This window comes from Pectinophora gossypiella, chromosome 16, assembly GCF_024362695.1.
Source record: "Pectinophora gossypiella chromosome 16, ilPecGoss1.1, whole genome shotgun sequence".
NCBI classification, from domain to species: Eukaryota; Metazoa; Arthropoda; class Insecta; order Lepidoptera; family Gelechiidae; genus Pectinophora; species Pectinophora gossypiella.
Window position 1 is genome coordinate 8,303,773 of NC_065419.1, and position 17,426 is coordinate 8,321,198.

General features: G+C 37.9%; 3 protein-coding genes across 4 annotated transcripts; 2 read left to right on the forward strand and 1 right to left on the reverse strand.

The window, feature by feature from the left end:
- Window positions 1-788: 788 nt before the first annotated feature.
- On the forward strand, window positions 789-11,664 carry LOC126373626 (2-hydroxyacyl-CoA lyase 1). Of its 2 annotated transcripts, XM_050019828.1 has the most exons (12): window positions 789-974; window positions 1,152-1,236; window positions 1,549-1,690; window positions 2,674-2,831; window positions 4,660-4,806; window positions 6,299-6,521; window positions 7,169-7,329; window positions 7,968-8,156; window positions 8,531-8,716; window positions 9,913-10,015; window positions 10,267-10,399; window positions 11,023-11,664. In XM_050019828.1, exons 2-12 carry the CDS (start codon window positions 1,189-1,191, stop codon window positions 11,240-11,242), a joined length of 1,710 nt encoding a protein of 569 aa, XP_049875785.1. In that variant the 5' UTR covers window positions 789-974; window positions 1,152-1,188; the 3' UTR covers window positions 11,243-11,664. The 2 variants fall into 2 exon arrangements, with proteins under 2 accessions (XP_049875785.1, XP_049875784.1); XM_050019827.1 differs by lacking the exon at window positions 789-974 and having other exon boundaries at window positions 1,030-1,236.
- On the reverse strand, window positions 11,557-14,295 carry LOC126373634 (DNA-binding protein RFXANK-like). The gene is made up of 5 exons (XM_050019840.1): window positions 14,008-14,295; window positions 13,705-13,897; window positions 13,305-13,434; window positions 12,028-12,175; window positions 11,557-11,797 (listed from the first exon to the last, which is right to left on the reverse strand). Exons 1-5 carry the CDS (start codon window positions 14,237-14,239, stop codon window positions 11,748-11,750), a joined length of 753 nt encoding a protein of 250 aa, XP_049875797.1. The 5' UTR covers window positions 14,240-14,295; the 3' UTR covers window positions 11,557-11,747.
- Window positions 14,296-15,585: 1,290 nt separating this feature from the next.
- On the forward strand, window positions 15,586-17,363 carry LOC126373639 (uncharacterized). Its single transcript, XM_050019844.1, has 3 exons — window positions 15,586-15,769; window positions 15,875-15,944; window positions 16,275-17,363. The coding sequence occupies exons 1-3, from the start codon at window positions 15,684-15,686 to the stop codon at window positions 16,440-16,442; spliced, it is 324 nt and encodes a 107-aa protein (XP_049875801.1). The 5' UTR covers window positions 15,586-15,683; the 3' UTR covers window positions 16,443-17,363.
- The last annotated feature ends 63 nt before the right edge of the window (window positions 17,364-17,426 follow it).

The window sequence follows — 17,426 nt, forward strand, 5'->3', positions numbered from 1 at the left end:
TATTATTCTGTGTCATCTTAGAAAAAATCATAGTAAACTATTTTTAATGTGTAATCAGTAATGTTGGTTTTAGATTTGTGATTTGCAGTTTCTACAGACAACACCGAGTAACACGGACCTCCGCGGACCAACAACCACTTCCGTTATTCCGGTATTGCGAAAACTATTTTATTTAAAAAATCCCGCCACTAACACTAAATAAACATTTAGAAAGTTAGATAGTTTCCTAGTTTATTTTAATTTTATAATTTCTATTAATGTACCTTATTTCTAATAATTATTGCGTTAAAGCGATTATCATAATTACATAAGTTTTTACGATGAAAAATTAAGATAATTAATGGTGCTAATTCCTGTAAATACCATCTAATTTTATTTTAAGTTATATCTGTCATTTTCTTATCCGCCGAAAAGGAAAGGGACGGGTAATCGACAAGCATAAAATTTATGGAACACACGTCAATTTTAAGCACAAATCTAAACCAACCGTCTAAAAATTTTACGTCAGTCAATAACCCGACACATTAATTTACTCATTCTTCCTAAAATTAAGAGCTGTGAATCATCCGTCCCTTTCCTTTTCGACGGATATGAAAATGACGGATATAACTTAAAATAAAATTAGGCGGTGTCTCCAGGAATCGGGGCCATTATAATATTATAGGATATGTAATGTAATGTAAAAAGAACAAACACATGTGCGTTGCGAGCATGTTACAATAACAAAACGCAAGTGACAGTGACAAGACCACTGAGCTGATAAGAGAAATGACATTTGTGTGTTTTGTTCAATTTTCAATTTTGTTGCGATCGTCGCGAAATTCCAAAGTTCAAAATGGTTTGTTCAAAGATAAAAACTCAAGAAGATAATTTCTGATAGTATTGTGTGTGAACATTTCGTACAAGTGAGCGGTCCCCTATCGAGCAGCAATAAACAGATAATATTATATCCCACACACAAGTCTGTTATCTGAGTAAGTTGTAAACTTTGCGTTCTCGTCCGTTTTTCTCTTGTTGTATATTTATATGCGAGATAAACGAGCCGGGTTTCAGAAGTGACTTTTGATACTTTGAACAAGTTTATTTTTTTATCAATTCCAGTACATTTTTGTGCGAGTTATGTTCAGTAAATTAGTGCAATTTTCTTTCAGAAGATCGTTTCACGTAACTTCAAAGTTAAACCAAGCTATGGGGATCGATGGAAATAACATATTAGCGGAGAGTTTGAAGAGACAGGTAATACTTTTACTTATCTTAAGAAGTTCATTAGGGCATAGATTTTACTTCTCACCTATGATAGGGGGCAAAATAAAATTTTGTTGGATAGAGATAGGGTAAATTTTTATATTGAGGTTTATTTTTTAGGTGTGACAGATCAGAATAACCACTAATGTTAAAATGTTTTACACAACTATGTAGATACCATTAACATACCAACTGTTCCTATATTTATAAAGCAATATAATAAATACTATAATATGATGTGATGTTATATTTGAATTTATATTTAAGAAGTGTGACTTTATTAAGGATATATACATTTTTCAGGGTGTAGAATATGTGTTCGGCATTGTGGGTATCCCTGTCATTGAGACGTCTATGGCTTTTCAAGCAGCAGGCATCAAATACATTGGCATGCGCAATGAGCAGGCTGCCTGCTACGCAGCACAAGCTATTGGCTACCTCACCGGTAAGATTAATTTACTTAAAATTATTTTATTTATTTATTTAATATTTTTTCATTATAACACATGAACAGAAAATGACAAATGGGAGAGAGACAAAAAGCACAAATTATTTTTTTAATTGCATTTATTCCAATAAGTGCTATGGAGACAGTTAGTGTGCTCTGTTTTCCGCATTCAGTCTGTAAGATGGCCCATTATGCGTTAAATGCTATGGAAAAAAAATATGATATTTTTTATAACATGATGTAACAAATACTTTATTTCACACACAAGAAATACAAAATAAAAGAAAAGAAATAATAACTGTGACACAAAATCTAAGGAAACTGTGACACAAAATCTTCAACAATTTTCTAATCAAAATCCAATATTTAATAACTTATCTGTTATAATCACTAGAATTATAGATATATAAACCAAGTTGTGATATACTCTGACAAAATAATAGATTAGGCATTTGATACAATTATTTGTTAATATATTAATAGCAACTGTGAATGTTTAATCAATATATAGTATTCCTACAAAGGCATGTAAAAAAAATATTGTTTTTACGATAATGATACATGACATAATGTTACTCATATTAATAACATTCACCTGAACAATGTTGTTTTCTCTTGATAATTATTTTATATCATACATTTTGAAGAAGTATACTTCATACACATATTTCGCAATTTGAACATTAAATTTGTTAGCATAAGAAGATATTTTTGCTGTGTAAGCTAAACAAAAAAATATGTAAATTCACTTTGTTCATAAATAAGTTTCTTACTTACTCTGTGTTAATATATGAAGTAACTTAGCTATCTTGCTAGATCTTAGAGATTATTCTTCTATCAAAATCAGGGCATGTTTGACCATTTTCATTTTATCATTTTGATGGTTGTAAGCTGCGGTAATCACAATAAAACCCAGCCCTGGACTGAATCTTTGAAAATCCAATGAAGACTTGTGCTACTTATACACATCTGCATTACAGGCAAGCCAGGAGTATGTCTGGCGGTATCAGGGCCTGGTCTCCTCCACTGTATAGGGGGCATGGCCAACGCTCAGGTCAACTGCTGGCCACTACTAGTCATTGCTGGCTCCTGCCCAGAGGACCATGAGGGCATTGGAGGCTTTCAGGAGTGGTACCAGGTAATACGCTACAGACACACATACACTTGCACTCACACACTCATACTACAGACACACATTTGCACGCACCCACACACACACACACACACACACACACACAGAGATTTACTATACACTTGCACACGCACGCACACTTTGTAGCACAGAGAACCCGGATACCGACCCCGCCGGCGTGGTCGACGATGTCCCCTCATTCAGCGCTTATCGCTATCGACTCGATTAATTCGGGTCGATTAATTATTAATTATAGTCGTTACATGAGCCATGTGAGGGGCCTTTGGCGGCTCAATAGTAACCCTGACATCAAGGTTCATGAGGCTGGTACTCCACCGCTTAACCCACACGATAGAAGAAGAAGTTATGATATATGAGACATAAGCATGGCGCCTCTTTAGTCACGTCATGGATTGTTCGTAACGGGGCGCTGGGCTACATTTACGCGCCACCTTATGTTATTTTTTTTAGATATGTTGGTACTTAAACAGACTTGATAAATACTATAACTTTAAAAAAATATGTAGTAGTAACGTGCGAACTTAGCCCTAGGAACTTAGGTACCTCACATCATCATCATCATCTCCCTAGCGTTATACTGTTTTTCACAAGGTCCGCTTAAGCTGAAGATTTGACAGTTCCGGATTTTTACAGAAGCGACTTTTTACAGAAGGGAAACCCAGCCCAGTATGGGTCAGAAAATACGAAAATCTTCTCGAAATGCATACCGCATGCATGCCGCATATTGCATGCTGTGTGTATGTATGTAGGTACCTACTAAAATAAATACATATTTTTTAACATATTCGATATGTGGTTCTTAATTTGTTCTATGTAGTAGGTAGGTACGTAAGACTAGTAATATCCACAGATAAGATTAATATACGTTTTTAAGACCAACTTAATACAGATTATTGGAGATATTTATCCAAATTGGTATTATTCGACACTCTCTAATCAGTTTTAAAACAATTCAGAAGATAACAGACACGTGACAATGACGTTTTTTATCCACATGAAGTATTTTTTCGCAACGTTTTTTTACAGTTTGTATGAACTGGTAGGTATTTTTCACATTTATTTGAATACAATGACGCCTTGTGTGCAAAAAATGCCCTTTATCAATATTTAAGAAGCTTGACTTAATTTATAAGAAGTATGTTTTGTTTTATTATGAATAGGTAATTAATTATTACTGCAGGATAATAATGAAAAGTATTTAAAGAATTATTATAATAATTATAGTCATGCATTACATTGGTGCAGCCCTCCCGCTCTCTATGTGAACACACGGAGACAATGCACAATCCTACGGCTAAGTAGTGAATGTCATATGTGGCAAATCAATAATAAATAATTCACGTCAAAAAATAAAATTCTCAAGCAAGACCACAACTAAAACTTCGTAAAGCCCCTCAATGGAGCTCTCATGATGTGTTGACCGCCTGGAGTCCGCCAACCAAGTCCCTTAAAAACTTTTAAAGTGACCTTTAAAAGGAATGTACGTGTCTTCCGAAACACGGAGGAGCTCGAGAAGAAAACTTTTTTTTTGTGGTCACCCATCCTATGACCGGCCTTTGCGAAAGTTGCTTTACTTCAACAAACGCAGACCGAGCGCGTTAACCGCTGCGCCACCGAGCTCCTCAACGTAACATCTCTAAAACCCTATTTAATGCAAATAAAATAAAAATGAATTTGAATAGGCTCGCTCCCTATTACATGGAACTTTAACATAGCTGGCGACTAGTGGGTGTAAATACTATCCACACAGCTTTTCCCTTAGGGGATACAGGTAAGATGATATGTCATGTTATAATATGAATTATATTTTCAGGTAGAAGCCAGCAGGCAGTATTGCAAGTACGCGGCGCGCCCGCCGTCGCCACGGCTGATCCCCTTACATGTTGAAAAGGCTGTGCGCCTCGCCACCGCCGGCCGGCCCGGCGCCGCGTACCTGGACATGCCAGCCACGCTGCTCTTGGTATGTCCCATTCTTGTATGATGTCTCTCTACAGTCGTTTACCTACGCCACCACCAGTCGTCCAACGCATACCTCGACATTTCCAAATACTTACCGTGCTGCTCATGGCATGGTATAAGAAAACCAGGTATGCTCAAAAGTGACAGCTAACAATTCAAGGTTAACCCATTGTGTTGCCATTTTGTAAAAAATAAATTGCCCACGACCAATGTTTTTATATTTATTTTGCAAGGAAATTTTGAACTTTTAGTAAAAGATTTACTTACAGTTTTAATTACTTTTATATATGTGACAACTAATAGTAATTAAATACGTTAGTCAGTAATACCCTTAATTTTCAATAATAAAATTTAGGGCCTTGGAATGTTGGAGATACCAATTTAATGGTAACAGAGTGGTAACACTTACGTCACCAATGGACTAGCAATGGCGGCTTGTCATAGGATTGAGCATACCTGGTCATCTTATACTATGGCTCATGATGGTATGTTGTCTCTTAATACTATAGGCCTTTCCTAATACATGTGGAGACGGCCCTGCGTCTGGCCACTGTACCACCCCCGCGTAGAAAATCTTGACATGCCAGCATATCTATGCCCGCCACAAATTGACAAGATACTACAATATTTTTACTTCAAAAAACTTCGCGTTACGCTCGACAAGAGCGGTTAATCTTAACACATAATTTAAAGTAGCTAGGTAAGCATAAGCAATCAAACATAATGAGTATGCACGCATTATCACGCACCAATTTGTAAAGTATGTGTATAGGGCCCAGCAACAACGACTTCTATTTTAGTTTCTTCGTCTTTAGAAAAACATTATCTTAATCGACGTGGTACTAATCGCATCACACATATAATCAAAATAAGCCCCCGTCACCCACGTGAACACGCTAAGTACCGCAATTAAATACAAATAATTATAGTATATCCATTAGCTATTTACACGTGCATGTTAGCGCGTCCAGGCGCTATAATAGACTCTCGCTCTGATTCTTTAAGTATATATAGCAGTGAGAAAATGTAGACTATTATTTTAGTCTATTTAGTTTATTTACACTGTGACCATCCATATTAAACATATTCACAGTCAAATTGTTTGCATTTCGCGGTTTTTGTATAGATCGGTATTTGCTATTTATCTTATCACCACAATAAATTACTTTCAATATGTTAATTATAATAAAGTCAATCAAAATAATTTCGATTGTTGCTAATCGTATTTATTATCCTTTAACAACTTTTTTCCTTAAAATCCTTGTACGTATTTCTTAAGCTTATAATATTATAAGCATGTACGGTCACGAGCATTAATATGTATACACTTTGGTGCCATGTCACATTAACTTTTTGACAAATTGAACTGTAAGTCTCACTAAATGTCAAATATGTTAGTGCGACAGAGTCCTAAAGTGGGTACATTATATTGCTCATGACTGTACATACTGCTCTTCCACGTCAGTAAGTATGTCAAATTAATCTATCCTCAGGGTGAAGCCGACGAAGATAAAGTACCCTTGGAATACTATACAACAGACCGAGTGAACCCCGCTTTCCCAGACCCGGCATTAGTGGCTGAAGCAGCGGACATTCTGGCGAAAGCCGAAAAGCCGCTCGTCATAGTCGGGAAGGGCGCCGCCTACGCCAGAGCGGAAGACGCTGTCAGGAAACTTGTTGATACAACCAAGCTGCCGTTCCTTCCTACGCCTATGGGTAAGATAAATGTTTTATGTCGTCAAGTTCTTGAATAAAATAAATACTCTCACCGCCTTATTATAAGACGCAGACTAAAGATAAACTAGGTTTAAAATAATAATCCTTACCGATTTTAATTGAACTAATTGAAAGTCACACCTAATAATTCTGTGCAGAATCTGCGAATGAAGCGCCGCGACCACGGGATTTCTTTCGCACTACATTTGAGCCCTAGTTTTTATCTTTTAGTCTTCGTTTTGTATTAACACTGTAAGAATAGACTAGTCAGAATTGGACCTGTTTCTAACAAATCCATGCTAATCAATCAAATATACTTTATTGCACAGAACTAAATATCAACAATCAGACATAAAAAGAACATAACATGAATATATGTATATTACAAATGCGAAAGTAACTCTGGCAATACAGCTCAAAACTATTAAAAAATCAGGGACAGTCATAGAAGGACTTCACAAAAGGACTTAGATTACTTTCCAGGGAAGGACTTAAGATCCTTTCCAGCGATGGACCCGAGTCCATTATATGGTACTTTCAAGGACGGATTTTAAGCATTTTGCAGTAACAGACTTGAATTACTTTTACTTACCATGATAATCAAAGTAACCATTGAACAGCTAGTAATAAATATCATAATACCCCAGGCAAGGGCGTCGTCCCCGATACGTCCCCGTACTGCGTGTCATCTGCGCGTACCCAGGCGCTGTCGCAAGCCGACGCCGTGCTGCTGCTCGGCGCTCGCCTCAACTGGATGTTGCACTTCGGGCAACCGCCGCGCTTCCGACCCGATGTTAAGATCATACAGGTAATATAGAGATACGACTTCCTGTAAGGAGGAGCAGGATCCTCAACGCGGAGGTAACTGGTACCTACACTTTGTGCGGCAGTTCTCAGATATAAGTGTACCAGACAAACCCCAATGATATACAATCTGTTATGTCAAAAGCTGCCATGTTTATAGCGTCTGACCATATTTCGTAGCCCCATATCTCCGGGATGCGTAATTAGAAATGCTAGTTCAATACGTCCCCGCCGACCGAGACGAACTGGAGTAGAGTTTCCGGGCGTTTTTCGCCAAAATCACAAAGTGATTTCGACAATGTCCCCATCAGGTACCGAACCAAGACTTCCAGATCGTGAGCCCAACGCTCTTTACAAATTCAAATTCAAAAATATCTTTATTCAGTTGGTAACATAGTTACACTTTGAATCGTCAATTTTTACATAACGAACGTCTCATCCGCCTAAAACTACTGCAGCTTCTCACGACCTGTATTGTATAGCCGGGGAAAAGAAGCTGCAAGAAAAACCTAGGCACAGGGTCCTAGACGTTCTTTAAACAAATAATAAAATAAAATACCGCTAGACCATCTAGCCACACTCTAACAACTAGAAGCACCGAATACACACATATTATTAACATTTATTTCTAAACCTTACCAGGTGGATATAACCCCAGAAGAGTTCCACAACAGCGTGAAGTCGTCTGTGGCGGTGCACTCAGACATCAAGCCGTTTGCTGAGGCCCTCACACAGAAGTTAGCGGAGAAGAAGTTCTCACTCCAGCCGACCAGCAACTCGTGGTGGACCGCTCTCGCTGAGAAGCAGAAGGCAAATGCTGAGTTTGTTGAGGTATGGACAGACCTGGGGGTTAAAAAGGCGAAAGATAAATTGTAAAATGTAACGATTACTCACCGGACGCCCCGGGTTCGAATCCCGGTGGGGACATATCACAAAAATCATCTTTGTGATCCCCAGTTTGGTTAGGACATTACAGGCTGATCACCTGATTGTCTGAAAGTAAGATGATCCGTGCTTCGGAAGGCACACTAAGCCGTTGGTCCCGGTTACTACTTACTGATGTAAGTGAGTAATCGTTACATGAGCCATGTCAGGGGCCTTTGGCGGCTCAATAATAACCCTGACACCAGGGTTGATGAGGTTGGTAATTCACCTCACAATCCAAACGATAGAAGAAGAAGATGTTTATATTTTGTTTCTTCCAGTCACAAGCAAACAACGCGACAGTACCATTGAACTACTATGCGGTATTCAAGACGGTGCAGAAAATTATTCCCAAAGACGCGATCATAGTGAGCGAGGGAGCCAACACGATGGACATCGGTCGCGGAATGCTGTTGAACAACTTGCCGCGACACAGGCTCGACGCTGGCACTTTTGGCACCATGGGGGTATGTTTTTTTTTTTTGTAATGATAGGGGACACTTCTACAGGAAATGTGGTTAAAATTACGTTTGTTTTGATAATTTTTCGTTTTCTTTACGAGTACACTGGGGCCAGTGGTCACATTCTGCCCTCGCGACACAGCAACCGTGCCACGCGCGTCGCGTTTTATATCGAGGGCTTTGACCAATATTATAGCCGTACGACGTTACGACGACAACACACGATACGATAAGGGACAATAGCATTCGCTGCGTCTATTGAAGGACGTAATATACGATCCCGACGACCCGATTACTCTAGCCATAGAGGCAGCCAATCAGCTCGCGACACCAAAGACTTCAGTACCCCGATACCGACCCCGCCGGCGTAGTCGACGATTTCCCTCAATCAGCGCTTATCGCTATCGACCCACTAGGGTCGATTAATTCTTTTAAATATTTTTCCTCTCTGACGACGCCCTGAGCCGAGTTTCGCGCCCGACTGGGCCACTCTCAGGCCTGTTGTCTTAAACGTTCTACCGGGTGAGAGCCTTCAGCTCTCCCCATTTGTCCGGCCAAGTATTTAATGCCTTCTGCGGCAAATCTACAATAATTTACGTCAAAAAAAATGCTACGTCTATTCGTCGAAAGTCTCGATATAATTCTCGCCGTGTGCGAGAGACCCCGCAGTTACTTTCGCTTATGTAGTAAGAATACAAATATTAACTACACACATACATAAACTCACGCCTATTTCCCACCGGGGTAAGCAGAGACTATGGAATTCCATTTGCTTCGACCCTGACACACTTCTCTTACAAATACTAGCTTAAAAATAGTAACTATTTAGTAATCTGTGCGTTTGCGTAAATTTTACATTTATTTTATTTATACAAAAACAGCATCTATTTATATTATGGATTTTTTTCATTTCGATTTAGAACATAGATAATTACAATCACGTATTTTTCAGGATTTGTACTCGGTTAATGGCGATATGCTTGCCCCCTATTACATGGGACACAGGCGTGATGATATGTTATGTATTTTTTTTTTCTTGACAATTTTTAGAAACTAACTCCGGTGTTGATGCACCCAGTGTGAAGATATGCCTATAAGTCAAGATAAAATTTAATTAATGCCTTACAAAGTCAGTAATATAAATCCATTGAAATCCATGTTCATAATTTAATGTAAATAAATATTTTGTATGGTGATCACAGGTGGGTCCCGGATTCGCCATAGCGGCCGCGATGTGGTGCCGCGACCACGCGCCCAACAAGCGGGTGATCTGCGTGGAGGGTGACTCCGCTTTCGGATTCTCAGGTGACTATTGCTTCTAACTCGACTCGACGTTAAATATGTCGTTTATCTCTATGCATACGACCACGCCTATTTCGACGACGCGCCCTTGACGCGCGTGCGTTGTTGCAGTCTAATTCCCAATGGCGGCGCTGGAGTCTTCCTCGCCTCCCTCTGCCCCCTTGTAGTGACGTACCACGTCCCACAAATGATATATGTCACGATCATTAACAGTCACTAATGCCCTCTATATTATGTAATTCTCAATCTTTCAGGCATGGAAATCGAGACGATGTTCCGCTACCAGCTGCCGGTGGTGATTATAATCGTGAACAACAACGGCATCTACGGCGGGTTCGACCCGCAGACCATGAAGGACATACAAGAGGGCGGTGACGTTGCTCTCTGGTAAATACATTTTTTAATATAACATAAGCTCATCAGAGGTACATACATCGCAAGATGAACTAAGTACCCACACCTCACCGAGCTTTCTGTTAGACCAACGTGATAGGTTGCCGTATCGCCGTCTATAATGATGCCAACTGTGTTTGTGAAAACTGGCACACTATGATAAATTAATAGGTAACTCATTGGTGCAAGTCGGGTACTGGAGTTCGAACTGGTGTTGCCTGTTTGAGAAGCAAGACAGTGAACCACGTAAATTAATATTATTTTATTTTTTCGTAGCCTAAAGCATCCCGCTATTGGGCCAGGCTGGTACCTATTTTCCATCCTTAACTTTTCATACACATCATATCACAAATCACAACTATAATTACATAGATAAACTAATATTTCCTAACTTCACGCCTATTTCCCACCGGGGTAATCTGAGACTATGGAATTCCATTTACCCGTATTTTAATGCCCTTATCTCAGCAAAATATAAACTTGAATGTAGACGAATAGAAAGGTGCCAAAGTTTCCAAATAATCGAAAAGCACTCTCTATTACCGTAGATACACTTTTGAAGAGTGATTCCAATCAGCTCTCCTTGTATTTTAAATGTTTATTTCGTATGCTTACAGCACACCTCCATCGGCCCTGAGCACAGAAGTCCGCTACGAGAAGATGATGGAACTATTTGGACAGTCTGGCTTTTTCTGTCGCACTACCAGTGAGATCGAAGATGCTCTCAAGAAGGCCCTGGCCATCACAGACAGACCCAGCATAATCAACATACTAATCGACCCCCAGTCCAACAGGAAGCCCCAGAAATTCAACTGGCTCACAGAATCCAAACTGTGATTCAAGTACAAATGTACTTCTGTATTTTTTTTAAATATCGTTGTTATACCCGATTCGCATTATTCCAGTAAGATTAGAGCACTCGATTCAACCGCTGGACTGGAATGCTTACTGGAATAATGTGAACGAACATTAGTCGAACAAATTGTGTAAATATCAGGACAATGGGGCAATTATGAAGTACACTTGCATTTCTTTTTTGTTATATGTTATTGTATGGGTAAGTGCAATCGATAAGACTATATTGTTGTATTCCTTTTTACACATTTTCAATCAAGTTACAAATATACAAGGGTATTATTAAGCAAAACATGTTGTAACAGTAATATTGTCTGTATTTCAGTTACTTAATGACACATCACAGTATCTGTATATTATGAACTTAAAAATATATTTTAATAAAATTTACATTATAAACTAAATCCCTGTATTTTTAATGCTGTAGCAAATCAAACTGCAGTGCTGGTGGTGGTTCGAAGAAACTCAAAATGGTCCAGTGGTCTCTTCAAGCTTTGCTGAGACAGCCAATAAGGAAATTCTCTATCACAGTTTGTGCTGAAACAACAATTATATTTTTTAGAACAATAGTCAAGTGTAAAAAACCAGAATCATTAAATACTCTTCTCCCTGACGTTTTTGCGAAAAACGTTAGGTAATTAAAACGCATAATACCAGGTTCTTACCGCGTTATTATCAGGGATATGTCGGTATATCGGGAGTTTCGTATCCCTGATAATAACGCGGTAAGGTCTGTTAAAGTTATTAATGCATATTATGTTGCATACCTAGTTTGCTATTGTTAGTGGTGGTGAGGGTGTAGGCGTCCTGGTCATAGTCGTTGGTTAGTGTGAGGTCGGCGCCGCGCAGCAGCAGCTCGTTGCACGTGTAGGGGAAATCTGCCGCAGCCGCGTACATCAAGGCTGTGCTGCCCGACTGCAGTCATTACATAAAAATCAGATAGTCATGCTTAGCAGGACGCTGGAGCACGCCAGCTCGTGCGGCACAACAACCGCGCCGCTACAACAATATCGACGGCTTCGAATCCCTCGATATAATGCGGTTGCTGTGCCGCGGGAGCTGGACACTTTTCACCTATTACAGGCCAAGTACTAGTATATATAATATAATATTTCCAACAATGAGAAACAAACTGAAAAATTCTGACCCCTAAGCATGGGTGAGTGCTATAAAAACCAAATTCTTTACTTCCAACAATGTTATGTTGAACATGTTTTATGAAGGAAATGTCCTAAAATAAGCAAGTTTTTGTATCAAGAGGCCTAAGCAAAGATATGAATATCATAATCATAATGCTAACAGATGGTCATATCATAATCTGACTAGACATTCCAATAGATATAGCTTTTGTGAATTCAGCTTATTATTAATCAGTAGAGTAGACATAATAGGATAAAAACTGGTTTCATACATAAATTGTCTCATTCAAGATGATAACTACATACTTTTTTATGAGACACTGAAGTTATTCTACTTGAAAATATAAACATCCAGTCTGTCATTCATTTGTTATTTAAAATAACAGTTGCAAATTATAAACAAACATGTGAAGCATGTGAATAACATAACATTGCTTGACATTACAGAGGCTCAGACAATACTAAAATAACCAACAAACAATTTATAATATGCTGGAAATGTTCAATAATTACTATTTTTAACAACTAACTTATGTCACACATATGATAAAACAGTAATACACTTAGTCATTAGTGTTTTAACACCTTTACTTGTATTGCATATGGTATTATTATGTCAATCAAATAAAAAAATAATTTTGCTACACATCATATTGTAAAAGCAAAGCCATACAGTCTATCCTAGCCCCAGTCCAATGCTAAACATAACTAAGATATCCATCCATCTCAGTCTCAAATATTTTACAACCATTTTATCTTCAACAGTCAACTCAGACACCATTGTTTGTCCAGGCAAGTAGTGAAGGTCGTCTGACTACAAACTCATAGCACTCACCAGTGCTTAGGGAATCTCACAAAGAGAAAAAAAAAATGTTTTTCAAAGAAACCATGTCAAAAATGCTCACATCATCCTGTATGTCAGCATCAGCCCCCTCGTTGAGTAGGAACTTGACAACCTCGTGGTGCCCCCCGGCCGCGGCCAGATGTAGTGCCGTCTCACCCTCTGGGCCTCGCATGTTCACATTGGCACCACACCTAAAATAGTAAAAAATAAGGTGTTTTTTTTATATATCGACACCTAAACCAACAACTAGAGGATTATTTCTGGATAATGATGAATTATTAAAATGAAACAGTTTCTTATTAGTTTCATACCTATGAAAAATTTCACTAGGATTTTTATTATAAAAAGGAAATTCATTTCTTGGGACTAAGTCAGCAGAGAAATAACTTTCTGTTCACTATTTGAAGCACTTGTGGCACTAAGGTACAAGTCTTTGTTTAGAACAAAGAAAGTGTACTCACCACACTAAGTCCTGGCAGCTATTCAGTTGTCCATAACTAGCTGCCCAGTGCAGCGCCGTAAGTCCGTGCTCATCGGTGATATCGACATACTGCTCCAGTTTCACGTCCTCTCGGGTGATCTCCCCGCGGCCAGCCTTCGCGTGGAAGCTACAGTCGGGCTGTGGCAGCTCAGGGACCCGCGCTTGCGTGTTACCTACAACACGTGACCTTGACTTAAAATGTCCAAGCACAAACAAAGAACTTTCCAAAATCAATAAATACAACTGTAGGCCAGAACAGGTGATAACTTAGATAACAACTTACCTCTTTGCAAGTTGGTAAGAGCAGTGCACTGCACAGATTTATACGGCGTAAACGCACTTTTTCGCACTCCATTTAAATTGGGTGCCCACCTCTGATAACCCCCACTTCCACTTTTACTGCTATCTTGACTTCCAGAGTCAAACTCGTACTTAAAATTATCCACATTTTCCTGTTTCTCCTGCTTGATATCAAGATTTTTGCTCTCGTGCTGGACAGAGACACCTTCGTCCATTTTCACGATTGTTTATTGATATTTGAATGAATTATTTGATGCTACTGCTGTCGTTGTCAATGTCTATGTGACATTTATTTGACAGTTTAATTTTTTTATAAAGACAAAAAAAAAACAATTTTTTGACGGGAATTCTTATTTGTAGTATCTGCAAAACTCGATGTTGTGAATTGCGCCATGAAACAATCCAGTTCAGCCAGTCGGGCGCCAAATACGCTGAACTTATTTTTTTCTATGCAGATTTGGCAGATACCTACTGTGATTCACATGGCGCATGCTTTTTTTTTTTTTTTTTGTTTTGGTTTTCCCCGAAGGGTAAGGCAAAGGGAACTATGCCCATACAGCCATGTCTGACGTATTTTTTTTCTTGATGATTAATGAAATGATGAAAGGTGATGATGATGAAACCTAAGCCCCCACCCTCGGAGTAGACTCCTACTCCGAACCCCAAACGAATTAACTCAAAAGTCCGCATAAACTTTTGAGTTATGAAGCGGCTTCCCAGCACGAAGCGAAAATAGGCAGATACACTTTGTTTATTGAATACTCCAATATAATAACACTCGCGAATGTCTTCCGACTAACTTAATGCGATCATTAACCACAAAACACCACTTCGTATTAATTATTTAGATTACTCAATGAAGAAAGCAACTGTCCCGTTCCCGTTTCCCGCCGAAAAAGCCATGGCGCATGCTCGCGTAACTTTGGCTTTGCAAAGTGCCAATTTTTTTTTTTTTTGTTTTTGTTTTCCCCGAAGGGTAAGGCAAAGGGAACTATGCCCATACAGCCATGTCTGACGTATTTTTTTTCTTGATGATTAATGAAATGATGAAAGGTGATGATGATGAAACCTAAGCCCCCACCCTCGGAGTAGACTCCTACTCCGAACCCCAAACGAATTAACTCAAAAGTCCGCATAAACTTTTGAGTTATGAAGCGGCTTCCTGACACGAAGCGAAAATAGGCAGATACACTTTGTTTATTGAATACTCCAATATAATAACACTCGCGAATGTCTTCCGACTAACTTAATGCGATCATTAACCACAAAACACCACTTCGTATTAATTATTTAGATTATTCAACGAAGAAAGCAACTGTCCCGTTCCCGTTTCCCGCCAAAAAGCCGCAAAGTGCCAAGACATTGCGTCTTTGACAAAAAAAAATGCGTTCGGATACACGTACAGTTAGCTGGTATTTTCTGCCAATACAAAAAATCTTTAAGTTAGACAAGGCTAACCATACCTAATGAAACCATATACTCTATCTCTTTCTTGTATTTTTTGTAGTGAAATTTGGTTTTCAAAAAATCGCAAATCTGTCAAAATTTGGTTAAAATTCGAACTAAAACCGCCGCTGGTGCACTATCTGTACAAACAAAAATAAATAGTGAATAAATAAACTAATAAATAACAGTTACCCTTAAATATAAATCCCAAAAATGTCTACAGGTGCACAATTAGCGCAGCAGTTGCAGCAAGAACTACAGAATGAATTAACTACATCTAATCAACTTCTACGATTAATGTTAGTTTATATTTTATAAAATAATCATACTTTATAAATATTAACGCTGTGCCAGTTACAGCGTACTTCTCGATTATTTCAGTTGAATTATACTTATTTTTCCAGATCACTTGAATTACAACAAATAAAGCAATTCACGGGCCCTGGGGGTGAATTTGAGGCGAATATCAAGCAGGTGAGACCTCCTATTTAGCTAATCAACTCAACTATATGTACATAATTAAAATTACATAAACTTAATAAAAGTTTTGATAACTTGTCTCATTTCTTGCCACTAAGTGAAGATTAAAATTCAGCATATAAATATCACACTCTTTAGAATATGTTTTGTTATTTTTTTAATGGCCTCTAAAGTTTATTCATTCTCATTTACTCATACTCATATCTTCAGTACCTATCAGTGTGTCAGAATCAAATATAATCTCTGCTTACCCCGGTGGGAAATAGGTGTGAGTTTATGTATGTATATCTTCAGTATCTTATTTATTCCTTTTTTCTCTTTCAGAATGCGTCACTTATGTCTACACTGGCAAGCATACAACAAGTGGACATTGAGAACCTTCCCCCACTCACCCGAACCCACATAGATTTAGGTAACAATGTCAATCAGAACTTGTCCTATGAACAGCATGACACATTTAGAGAGAGTTCCAATATGGATGACAGTCAGTAGTGTACATATAACCCGTATGAATTAACTAGACATCTTGCATCAAGAAGGTGTCATACAAGAAGTTTCTAGTTAATTTGTAGGAGTTATATCTGTGGTATTTACTATAGATTGTAAGTAATTCCTCTTTATAACTTATTATTCATTTGATATAAAACTATGTAACTAAGTAAACTAATTAAGTTCCTCTGTGAACAATTTGTAATGGAAGTTTACCTCAGTTGTATGTAATGTATAAAAAATATTAAGAGGAATTATTTTAAAACATGCTGTGGGGCTTTTTGTACCTACCAAAGTTGGGTAGACAGGAATGTTTGAATTTGAATGGATAATTCTTTCACTTTTATTTGTATTTAAACAGAAATGCAAAATGTAATTGTGCTTCTGTCTACCCCAATAGAGATAAGAGTATATAGGGTATGTATTAGATTACCACACAACATGTTATAGTAGAACTGTAGTTATAGTATCTTTCCAGTTAGAAACTACAACCTTGTTAGTGTAGTGCATTTGGAATAATATTCATCACCTCACTAAATCACTAATTTAAGAGCCACACTCTTGTCGTAGCATTCTCCATGCTACTTTTTTAAGAAAAAAGGCAGCAGTTTCCCTCTGGTATCTGGTTGGTAACTACTTAATAATTATCCTTCCTTTTTGATGAGGAAACTAAATAAAATCTAAATATAATTCAACCTTGGTCACAGTGTACTAGGTATATATAGCAGAAGTAAAGATGTTTCCATTTAAAAATAAATAAATAAGTAAATAAATTTTATTAAATGTTTTTTAAACAGAAAATAATTTTCCAATAGTATTTTGTTTACAAAATTAATATTACATAATTTTCCAAAGACCACAATGAGTATTTTCATTGACACCTTTTTGTTTTCACTTCATAGAACAATATATTTATTGTTAGTGAAATACTGATATGTGAACCGTTGAACAATTGCTATTGTTGATTACTTAATAATAAAAAACAGA

Excerpts from the sequence above, each read along its gene's own strand:
- LOC126373634 (XM_050019840.1), bottom strand. The coding sequence starts at position 14,239 with ATGGACGAAGGTGTCTCTGTCCAGCACGAGAGCAAAAATCTTGATATC. Across the intron at positions 13,435-13,704 it reads AGCTGCCAGGACTTAGTGTG|GTGTGGTGCCAATGTGAACA; the intron begins GTGAGTACACTT and ends TTACTATTTTAG. Across the intron at positions 11,798-12,027 it reads CACTAACAATAGCAAACTAG|CACAAACTGTGATAGAGAAT; the intron begins GTATGCAACATA and ends TTGTTGTTTCAG.
- LOC126373626 (XM_050019827.1), top strand. The coding sequence starts at position 1,120 with ATGTTCAGTAAATTAGTGCAATTTTCTTTCAGAAGATCGTTTCACGTA. Across the intron at positions 1,691-2,673 it reads AGCTATTGGCTACCTCACCG|GCAAGCCAGGAGTATGTCTG; the intron begins GTAAGATTAATT and ends TCTGCATTACAG. Across the intron at positions 4,807-6,298 it reads TGCCAGCCACGCTGCTCTTG|GGTGAAGCCGACGAAGATAA; the intron begins GTATGTCCCATT and ends ATCTATCCTCAG.
- LOC126373639 (XM_050019844.1), top strand. The coding sequence starts at position 15,684 with ATGTCTACAGGTGCACAATTAGCGCAGCAGTTGCAGCAAGAACTACAG. Across the intron at positions 15,770-15,874 it reads AATCAACTTCTACGATTAAT|ATCACTTGAATTACAACAAA; the intron begins GTTAGTTTATAT and ends TTATTTTTCCAG. Across the intron at positions 15,945-16,274 it reads TTGAGGCGAATATCAAGCAG|AATGCGTCACTTATGTCTAC; the intron begins GTGAGACCTCCT and ends TTTCTCTTTCAG.